The sequence below is a fragment of the Micropterus dolomieu genome, linkage group LG12, assembly GCF_021292245.1.
Source record: "Micropterus dolomieu isolate WLL.071019.BEF.003 ecotype Adirondacks linkage group LG12, ASM2129224v1, whole genome shotgun sequence".
Lineage (NCBI taxonomy): Eukaryota > Metazoa > Chordata > Actinopteri > Centrarchiformes > Centrarchidae > Micropterus > Micropterus dolomieu.
The window spans coordinates 30561339-30572664 of NC_060161.1; the positions used below are offsets into that span (position 1 = coordinate 30561339).

At 41.9% G+C, this 11326-nt stretch overlaps 1 protein-coding gene across 1 annotated transcript; it reads left to right on the forward strand.

The window, feature by feature from the left end:
• The first annotated feature begins 118 nt into the window (after window positions 1–118).
• Window positions 119–2481, forward strand: LOC123979895 (endonuclease domain-containing 1 protein-like). Its single transcript, XM_046064006.1, has 3 exons — window positions 119–695; window positions 1221–1562; window positions 1879–2481. The coding sequence occupies exons 2-3, from the start codon at window positions 1236–1238 to the stop codon at window positions 2479–2481; spliced, it is 930 nt and encodes a 309-aa protein (XP_045919962.1). The 5' UTR covers window positions 119–695; window positions 1221–1235.
• The last annotated feature ends 8845 nt before the right edge of the window (window positions 2482–11326 follow it).

An 11326-nucleotide genomic window follows, 5' to 3' on the forward strand; every position in this document is an offset into this window, starting at 1 on the left:
CTTTCAGTTTGATCAAAAGTTAGCTTTGAGGCGCACGTCATGTATGTTTGTAATGAGACTGAAGCCATGCGAGCAGCTATGTGAGGCTGTATTTAGGCACAGTGGTGCTGTGAGATAAATGCAAATATAAGTTCAGACAGAGGCAGGCAGACAAAAGCATCTTTTCATTTCCAGCTGGTTATCGTTGATCTTCTCCAACAGAAATGTCACTAACAGATTTATTCAGTTGGAGATAGCTAATTAAGCTAATGTTAGCTGCATGAGTTGTTTCAAGATGACTTGCTTTAAAAAACTTACCTGAGATAAGTTATCAGGTCTAAATTTGAACTGGTGCAATAGTTGGCTGTAGACAGTTATTGTCTTTCTACGACTTGTACTTGACTGATTGTGTCAGTTTAAATTGTTCCTATCCATCAAAGTAACCACACTTTTTTCATTTCGTGGTAATCTCTATGCAAAGCGTCTTTTGAGTTTTTTTCTTTGAGCAGTCAGTGTGTACTGAACACAAGAATAGCGTGACGTCTCTGTGTGGACGCAGATTAAGTGTAATCTACTACCAAACATTAGCATATCTTCTCATCCACTGTCATAAACGTGTTCTGTATAAATCAGCCTCTACAAGCTTGTTTGATCTCTGAGGAAGTCCGTCTGGTTTCCACTGCTGCACAAACGCGAAGACACCTGTAAACGAGGTGGTATGTTTTTTTTTTCCTTGTTTATACTTATTTTATATTAATTTTACGCTTTTTACCTTTACAGTTGACAGTGAAACTTCAGCGAGTACTTATTTGCAGCACTGCTGTTATTGTTATATGTAGTGTACATGAAGTAAATGTTTTCAACAGTTTGATTTAAATTTGTGATTATTGTTTAAAACTTGATGTAAAACTTTTATAAACGAAAAAAATATTATTTTTCTGTCAAAACATAGGTACCACAGCCATGATCTGGGTATTGACATCACTTCTAGGCATATTCAAAGATTTCTCCATAAACAATAAAGATAGATTTTAGAAAGAAAAAGCAAAACTTCATAACTAGCTTCATTAATATCATAGCTCTGAACATTTTGGAAAAATTATTTCTGTAGACTTTCTAGTTTTAGTCTTTTTTACTGAGTCAGATATTAAAATATACAAGGGTATCCTTTGAACCAAGTGGGTGTAAGAAAAAGTCGTGCTCTGATGTTGATGGTTGTTTTTCTCCCTTCTGACCTTAAGACACACAGTTTGACGATGACGTCCATGAAGATGTGGTATCTCTTGCTCCTCGCTGCCTTCCTGCCCATTGTTCCCACAGTGGCTGAAGTTGTTGAGTCGGTGTCCAAGTGTGACCAGTTTCTCCTTGAAGCAAAGCCACCTCAGGTCCCAGGCATCTTGGAGGGCGGGAAAATAGGCCAGACCCGATACAAATTAATTTGTCAGACTTATAAAAATGAGAGAAAGTTTCTGACGCTCTACGACACAGAGAACATGATTCCTGTGTTTTCTGCCTACAAGTACACAGGGAAACAAGAGGGGTTAAAATTCAACAGACCAAAAAAATGGATGATAGAGCCACAGGTGTGTTTTTCTTATTTACAAATAAAAAACTAAACAAACTAAAACAATAAAACTAAAAAGTAATTGCTGCTAATCCATTTACGCCATCAGTTGAAATGCTACTCTTACCTACTAAACAATAATGTGTTGCACAGTGAGGCTCAGTGGTGTGTTTTAATAGTTTTTGGACATTGGAGCTTTATGGCTCAGAGGAAGAAGAGATATCAGGCTTAGCCTTTCTGTGCAGCTTTACATAAATGCTAAAGGATATTTTTACTGTACGTTTACTTTATTGCTACTCTACCTGGATCAGTAACTTAGTCTTTAACTCTTACAGCTTGAGAATGAAGATGACCCGAACAAGGACATGGCAAACGACAACGGTAAGACCTACAAGAACCAGGCTGTGGAAAAGGATTACATAGACAAAGACAAAAAATTTAACAGGGGCCATATAATTCCAAGCTCATATGGGTTAACTGTATCTGACAAAAAATCCACCTTTACCCTGACAAACATCGTTCCACAAGCAATATCATTCAACAGCGGAAGCTGGAGCAGCATGGAGCAGTGCATCAAATGTATTATGGACGAATACTGCAAAGACAACAACGCGGTTACTAAAGCCTATGTTGTAACTGGAGCAATACCCAACCCAAGCACCGACCCCAACACCAAACTAAATAAGAGGGTTAATATTCCTGACAAGCTCTGGTCAGCATTCTGCTGCTACGACTCCAAAAAGAAGAAATGGATCGCAAGCGCGCACTGGGGTGACAATGTTCCTGATAAACCTGAACGCAAGTATCTGCCCACCATCACTCTGCAAAAACTTCAGGAAGAACTGAAGATAGTAGCCTTTCCTGAAACACAGTGTCCTCTCCAAACAACCGTTAGTGAGTTCTACGAAACCCAAGCAAAACACTGCCAATGCCAGTAAACTTAACCACTTCTTCCCCTCCCACTTAACTTCTGCCACTTTGACACACACATCTATACTCACATCTACATCTGTACTCACATTCTTCCTGTATGAGGAAAATATACAACTGAAAAATTGGGACACCCAAAGCCTTCAATCTGTGATTATTCAGTTAGTATGTTTACTATTGAATGACACTTTCAAAATTGATCAGCAACTAACATGTACGCATATAAAATTAACGCATCACCTTAATGTTAAAAATTATTCAATGCAGAATTAACAACCAGAAAATTGTTCAGTCACAAATGGTTGAATATTCAGACTGAGCAGTTATTCTTTTTACTTTTGTACTTTTTGTTTGATTTCATTTGTTATGATGACGGGACACTGGATAAAATAAAGTGTCCTTTGCGTGGCTTCAGATTTATTTATTTATTTTACAGGGACAATGCACATTAATCAACACTGTAGTAAACTAGTGCTAGTGGCTACATGTCTGTTGTAGTATCAGATGGAAGACAAATGTACATGATTTGTAGGATGTGAATGAAATAAACTGCAGACGCCTGATACTCTGTGTGAAATTGTGATTTTATCTTCAGAGCAGTGGTATAGTCTCGTTTTTGTAGTGAGTAAACCATGATTTTTCCCTCCCAGCCTCATACTCACCTGTCCCAGAGCAACACCACACTCACTACTGCATACAGTATGCATCTTCATGTAATTGACAGCATTCTGAAAGATTTCTAATGTGTTATCAACATGCTAGTTTATTATAAGCAACACAAGACTTTAACAGCCAATGACATTTGGGGAGACTGGTCTGATTTTCTACTGTTTAGTATTAATCACCATCTAACTCAGCCAGCTAAGAGAAACTTTTAAACCTTAGATGTTACATGAATCTGGTCCCTGGAGCACAGGTTTTTATCAGCTGGTAATTTTTAATGCACATATAAGAGTGCAAGTTGCAACTACTATTAACAATAATGGATACTACTACTAGTAGTAATAATAATAATAATCAGTAGGAGTATTAACAACAAACATTTGTGCAGATCTATCACCAACATACATTTATCACAGAATATTATTTATTCTCCTGCAAATTAGCAGAGAATAAGATGATCCAGCTGTAGCTCTGTGTCTGTCCTCTCTGTTCCACCTGAAGCAGCTGTGAGCTGCACTTTATCAGAGGCGCTGAAATCAACTTGTGTGGATTTGTGGTGAGGTTAATCACCTGACAGACAGAGGAAGCATTATACACATTTCATTTCAAAATCTATGTTTTGCCCCCCCCTTCTTTCCTAATGTAAAGTTTTTTTGCACATTGCCTTCCTGGCTCAGGCTCATATAGGAGGCGGTTTAAGTGACCAATCAATCACTCACACACTCCACATCAGTCGCGGACAAAATGTATAGAAATGTTGTGGGAGAAAAAAAAGTTGCTCGAGGCCGGTGCAGCTTCTTCTTCTTTTGTGCTGCTGTTACTTCTAGCTGAAGGAAGCAGGGGTGGGTACATCTAACGTAGGACTGCTCTTAATTTCGCTACATTTTCAATACCTTTTATAACTTAACCAGTCTGTAATCTGCATTTTGCTTCATTAACTGAAATGATCATCCAGGCTGTGTACGTGCAGTTACGCAGTAAAGACCTGGTCGGGCGCTTGTCACAGTCACAGAGCTGGGCAGATGCAAAGGTGAGTCCATAATGTCGCGGGTGAAACTAATCTTTCACTCAGCAGCTACCTGCTGTTATTTGATTTTTCAGATGCACAGAGAGAGAGAGAGAGAGAGAGAGAGAGAGAGAGAGAGAGAGAGAGAGAGAGAGAGAGAGAGAGAGAGAGAGAGAGAGAGAGAGAGAGAGAGAATATGGTGGACAGTCCTGTTGGGTTTTATGCATGACGCACAGCTTCCTCTGTATGCAGGTTTACCTGCTTCAACAAGGAGCTGCTCTCGTGTTGCCACAATAATTCTTTGCGTTGTGAAGATTATTTAGATTCTTCAGGAATAATCAGATTGTATTGGCAGCCTGCTACTGCAAAACAAGTGGTTTGGTTGGCTACATCTCTATAATAAAAGGCTTAGTTGGTGTTGGACAATGTGCACTGAGAAGCTGGACGGGATGCTCAGTCACTAAATGCACCCAGTTTAAATAGTTGTTCACAAGGTTCGGGGGTTTTAATAGTAAACCAATAAACAACAACAATCTGCTGAATTTGATTCTCAGCCAAAGTTTTCCAGAGTTTAATTTATAGCTGAAAACAAATTAAGCTTATGCTCATAAGCTTATAACATTTATAATCATATAAATGTAGAAATATAATAAATATGGAATGGATGGCAGTCTTGAAGTCTTTGTTGCATTCACACTACGTGACTGATCGATGACAGGGACACACACACACACACACACACACACACACACACACACACACACGAGCTGATGGCCGTGTCACCGGACCCTGGTTTCCAAACCACGTTTTGTCAAGAAAACACCTGAAATGTGAAACTGGAAATGAGCGATCCTGCACACGAAACAGCTGTTTGTTATTATAACTAAGGATGGATTAGCACATGCAGGTAGCAGGAAATGTCTGAGCTACAGAGAGAGCTGCAGGTGAGTTAAAAGGTGCAGCTCCCTGACACCCAGTTAACTCATGACTGTGAGGAAACAACTCATGGGCCAAAAAGGAGAACGCACGTTTGAACATTTTCAGCTGAGGATTGCGGCGACTCAACAATCAATCATGATAAATGCTAAAGTTGCTGTTACCTTGTCTGTGGTCAGCTGGCAGAACACCGGCTGCTTTCTGATAAGGTGCCATAGTGCTGTTCCCGAGGCACACAAGTTTCGTTTTATGGTGGACCAACACGTTCTCAATGCGTCATAACTGACGCTTTCAGCCAGCGGTGCGTCTCACTGATTGATTTCAGGGTACCTTTAGCGTCAAATACGCTTTGTCTCTTTCTCAAATCGTTGCTATATGACGCCCTGAGATGAGAACGGGCTGGGTGGAGTGACGGTAACATTACAGACTTCTTGTCTTTAGCTTGAAATAATAACATACTTTAGACACTTTTTTCTTTGTCCCTCGCTATTTTCTCTCTCTCTTCCTCCACTTTGCAAACAGCTCCATCATAATCACATTTATTCAATTAGCTGACGGTTTTATCCAAAGCAACCAAAAGTTACTATTTTATGTCACACACCTCTGAAGCAACTAGAGGTTAAGTGTCTTGCTCAGGGACAAATGGTGTATGGGTCAGTAGGGGATTGAACCCTGGTCTCTCACACCAAAGGGAGGTATCTTATCCATTGCACCATCACCAGCCCATCACAGTTTAAGTGTGATGTGCGACAGTAATAAATGTCCCTGCGAAACACTGTGCTGTATAGCTAAATGGTCAAACAAAGCATCGATGCAAAGAATTTGTGTCGAAGCATTTTATTAATCAATTTTATCGATGAATTGTTTCAGCCCTATTAGTGGTTACTTTAAGCCTAGTTCACACTACACGATTTTAAGTCTGATTTGCCGGTCACCGAGCTCAGTGACCGTTGGGCTGTGATCAGGGCTAAATCAGTGATCGATCAGTCTGTCACCGATCACGTAGTGTGAACGCCACAATAACTTCATGACTCCCAAGACGGCCATTCGTGTAGTCTGCACGAGCCTTTAGATACAAATGCTGGCTGATTAACATCTGCTGCGTCTCACACCTGTGGTCTATCAAGCAATCAACTCGCCAGTTCGCCAATTCACCTTCAGTGCTAACGACCAAGTCTTGCACTTAAATGAAAGTAGATTTCATTTGTCTAGTATTTTTAAAACCTGTGATAAATGATCTTGTGTCTGCCAACCGCGTTTATTCAGAGCTGTATTCTGGAAACCACTGCCTCCCAGCCCTACAAAGCGCTCTTGGAGCCCTCTCACTTCTCTCCAGAGGCGCCTGCAGAAGTTTTTGGCCCCATACCGCCTCTGCGTAGCTGTTATCCAGCCTGTTCTCATGCCAGGCATTATATATAAACGCTTGTCAAGCGTATTCATTTGACGCAAAAAACCCGTCAATTTTGCATGTATAGGAGACGCCCCCAAGGTGCGTGTGTATGAGACGCATCCAGGCGCGTCTGTATATGACGCCCCTGGGGGTTGCTAGCTAGAGATGTTTGAGGCGTTCATAGTCCCCCAAGGCAACTTACCCTAACAGGAGATAGTGCCTAAACCTAAGTCATTATGTCTTGTGTGTTAGCCTCCTTTGTGTTGCAACGCTATAGCAAACTGTAGTGTATCATACACATGCAAAATCGCCACTTTGCGTACAATAGCCATCTCATGCATCATATATACATGCTTTGTAAACCGTACCTGTGTACATAAACAGTACTCCCTGCATCATCAAAGCACACGTCAGTTCCGCCATGTGTTACCCTGGTAACGTAAACACCTCGGACAGGCCTACCCGCTGCTACTGTGGACATTTACTGAAATTAAATATACATTAAAACAAACTGATACAATTACAAAACGTATATTTCCATACTTCTATTTATATTCTATTAAAATGTATGAAACTTGTGAATGAATGTGAGTGGATTAATTTACAACATATGCAGCGTCATTCTTACAAAGATTCATATGAGCATTGTTGTCTTTAGGCAACTTAACCTCTGAAATAATCATAAACATTAGTTACAACGACAATAATTACAGATATACAAACCGTGGTCTCCTCTATTGTTAGTTGCAAAGGCTTATGGGTAATCTTTGACAACTTCCTGCGAAGCGATGAACCGTTGTTCCCTTCTTCCCTATGTGGCAGAAACGAGCGGTCTATAACACTCGAGAAGCTGAAAATGTCCGACAATGGCACTTGGGATAAGCCCAAGACCTTTGAAGCACACAGATTGTTCTATCAAAATTAGGAGGCAGAGACAATCAAATAATTATAAAAAAACACAATTTTATTTTGTCATATATTAATAGCAACACCTGCTCTATTAAGAAAAGATATGTAATGCGAATTAGAGAAAACTAAACAAAAAAAAAACACAAGCACCATTCAAAAACAGACCCGCATGCATAATTAAAGGATCAAAATCAAACACAAACAAACCCACATGCAATATACATCCAGTTAATACCAATATTTACAGAGCCAATGTCTGGATATTCAAACACTTAAAATGTATCGTTCCAAACCAGTTCTGTGCATCCAGGACAGTCATATCCAGACACTGTTTGTAACAATATACAGCAAAGTTTTATACTGATATCAAGCAAGCAATACGCGCAACCACACAGCACTCAACTATAACAAATAAGACCAAAAAGATCAAAGATCAGATCTTGATAAACACCAAATAGAAAGAAGAGGGAGGCATGCAGCTTACCGAGGCACCCAACGCCAGCAGCCCAGGTATTCATCTATCCATACAGAGAATATCCACGGCCGAAACAAAGTTGGCTCTATGAGAGAACGCTCATTAGTGCCACCCGCCCAACAATGCAAACACTGAAAGGCATGAAGATAAAAAAACTTCCTTACCACTCCGCAGTAAACTAACAACCTCTGGCAACGGCAACAAACGTGCAGCACGCCAGCCCAGACACGTCTCCACACCCAACAGGAGAAGACAGAAACGCAAATGAGTCTACCACACAGGCTTAAAAAGACAGCTCCCCACCTCTCCCAGTCAAAAGGGATGAGCCCCAGGTGTGCTGGTGCGCCTTCTCGTGCACAGGTAAGAGGGAGGGAAAGAAAACCTCATCCTGCCACACCTACACAATTCACAGTGCCCTTTGAACTGAACATAGTGTGCTCCCTGCGGTTTGGAATCTCACTTAAAATGGCTCAATACCCTGTGCAGTCCACTTTGCGGGGAACTACTGGGCGATCGGAACGCAACCTTTGGCAGGTTGAACTTATTCAGCTGCCGCAAGTACATCTTCTGCTGGGCCTTCTTGGTGAGGGAGGTGATGTTCAGCTCCCACTTGAGGTCCTGGGAGATGATGATGCCCAGGAAACGGAACGAGTCCACAGCGGTGACTGGCGAGTCACACAGAATGATGGGGGAGGGTGGGGCTATGCTATTTCTGAAGTCCACAACCATCTCCACTGTCTTCAGAGTGTTGAGCTCCAGACTGTTCTGGCTGCACCAGGTCACCAGATGGTTGATCTCCCACCTGTAGACCGACTCATCCCCACCTGAGATGAGCCCAATGAGGGTGGTGACATCCGCAAACTTCAGGAGCTTGACAGACTGGTGACTGGAGGTGCAGTTGTTGGTGTACAGGGAGAAGAGAAGGGGGGAAAGAACGCAGCCTTGAGGGGAACCGGTGCTGATGGTCCTGGAATCAGATGTTTTCCCAGCTGTCCGTCAGGAAGTCAGTGATCCACCTGCAGGTGGAGTCAGGCACGTTCAGATGGGAGAGCTTGTCCTGCAGCAGGGCCGGGATGATGGTGTTAAAAGCAGAGCTGAAATCCACAAACAGGATCCTGGCGTAGGTTCCTGGGGAGTCCAGGTGCTGGAGGATGAAGTGAAGGGCCATATTTACTGCATCATATACAGACCTGTTGGCTCTGTAGGCGAACTGCGGGGGGTCCAGGAGTGGGTCTGTGATGGATTTTAGGTAGGACAACACAAGGCGTTCAAAGGACTTCATAACCACAGATGTCAGGGCGACGGGTCTATAGTCATTTAGTCCAGTGGTCCTTGGTTTCTTGGGGACAGGGATGATAGTGGAGGCTTTGAAGCAGGCTGACACATGGCATGTCTCCAGTGAGGTGTTAAAAATGTCTGTTTCAGGGTGGATGGGAAGACAGAGTCCGGCCCAGCTGCTTTGCGGGGTTTCTGCCTCCTGAAAAGTCCGTAGACTTCACTCTCTGTGATGGAGAGAGGAGGGGAGGGGGTGGAGCTGGCCAGCTCTGAGGAGGGAGGGGAATAAGTGGTGGACTGAGGTTGAAGCTAAGCGGAGGAGTCACAGGGGATGGTGTCCGATTGACTCTCAAAGCAGCAGTAGAACTGGTTCAGCTCATTTGCCAGGCGAGAATCGTTTATGGAGGGAGGACTTTGGGTGAATGATATTCCAGACGCACAAGCGACCCGGCTCTTTTCCCTCTCCTGTGGCGCTTCACACAGCGAAGGACAGCGAGCGAGCCCTTCACAAAAAAAATCCAATAATTCCACTGATGAAGCAAGAAAAGTGGGAATTAAATCCGCTGGAGTTGTTCCCCTGATGTTCATGAGCTCCTCCCTGGTGAAAGAGCACAGAGAATCACAGCTGAAAACTGAATTAACACACAAAAACAAAACAAAGTACACCTATACTCAGGACCATGTGTTTGCAGCAACAAACACAATACATAAATACTTTAGCATCAATTCCTTTCTTTTAAAGTTGTCAGGTCAGGGCTTCTGATTGTCCTCTGAAGTGCGAGACAGTGTCTGTAAAGAGGGTGCAGGTGTTTGGTACTAAAGGTGGGTGACAGGATGGAGTTGTGCCTTGTTCATGTAGTCAACATCTTATCTCTTTGAGCTCTTTGAATCAACATGTGAATGGGACCTACTCAACGGTTATACATAATACTGCACATGATATTAATACGTATTAAAGGACATAATTTGGCTTTGCCTTCTGCTGGAAGAAGTAGTGGTGTTCTGCTTTATCCTGCCAGTCCAGGATTTATTTGAACAGAGAGTGATGGTAGGTGACTCGGGCCAGCCTTGCTACTACCATCAGGCCTGAAACCCTGCACAGGCTCAGATTGGACTTGGGGAAAATCTGCGAGGTTCTGGGATGAGTCCCAGAGAGAGAAAAAACACTCAATTTTACTTTACATGGGTACAAACAATGGTAAGCACTGCCTTTACCTGTTTTTTCATGAAACAGAATTAAACTCAAGAAAGGCAGTAAAATATTTGAGAGCTAGAGGAGATGTTTTACTCACAATAATGTTCACCAGGTTTCACACATAAGTAGCCTACATAACTAATGATAACAACAAACTGCAATTAAAATATTTAATCTAACTAACATAATACAATATGTTACACTGGCAAATTTAATGTCTTAAAATTGCAAAGGAAAACCCTTCCACGTGTTAGGGACTCAAAAGAAGGTTTTCAACTTTCAATTAAAGAATTGCTGCTAAAGTATTTAATAGTGTAATTTTATATTATAGCTGTATTTGAGGAAATTTGAGATCAAACTTGAGTAATGGGGAGAAATCTGCTTTTTACTTTGTCATCATCTTTTTCTTGGAGGCTGAACGTAATATGTGACGGTAACTGGATCAAGTTTATGTTCATGTTAACTTGGTAGGTTGCATATGTGTCCGTTGCTACAATATGTTTTCGAAATGATATATGCACAGTCAGTGTGGTTCTGTCTTTATCATTTCTCCAGTATATCCATGTTGCAACATTGTGAAGGATGTTGACTTCTCACAGTGATAAGGCCGTTTGTTCAGTTCTTCTTTATCAATGAGCAGAGCTCTGTACTGTTGCACAGCCGTATATTAACAGGATTTTCCTTTGTCTTCCGGGATTTGTGCTGAATGGCCAACACCTGCATGGCCTTCAGTTTGTACTTGACCACTTGACCATATGTCTCTACATTTAGTGCAGACAGTGCAAGCTTGCAGAGTGCCAAGTCCCTCTGGGTCTTTCTCACACCAATCTACCATATATCACCTCTTGTCTCCTCTGTCATCTGAGGCGAAGCCATGCCACTTGCATATCTAGGATGAGAAACAACAGGTTAAGCTCCTTATATTTACCAATAAAATAATTCCTTACAAACAGGCTACATGATACAATTACTAGCAAAATAATCAAACTATTATTATGAACTTA

Bases quoted from the DNA above. Each gene is read 5' to 3' on its own strand.
- LOC123979895 (XM_046064006.1), top strand. From the start codon at position 1,236: ATGACGTCCATGAAGATGTGGTATCTCTTGCTCCTCGCTGCCTTCCTG. The intron at 1,563-1,878 runs GTGTGTTTTTCT...TAACTCTTACAG, and splicing joins AATGGATGATAGAGCCACAG to CTTGAGAATGAAGATGACCC.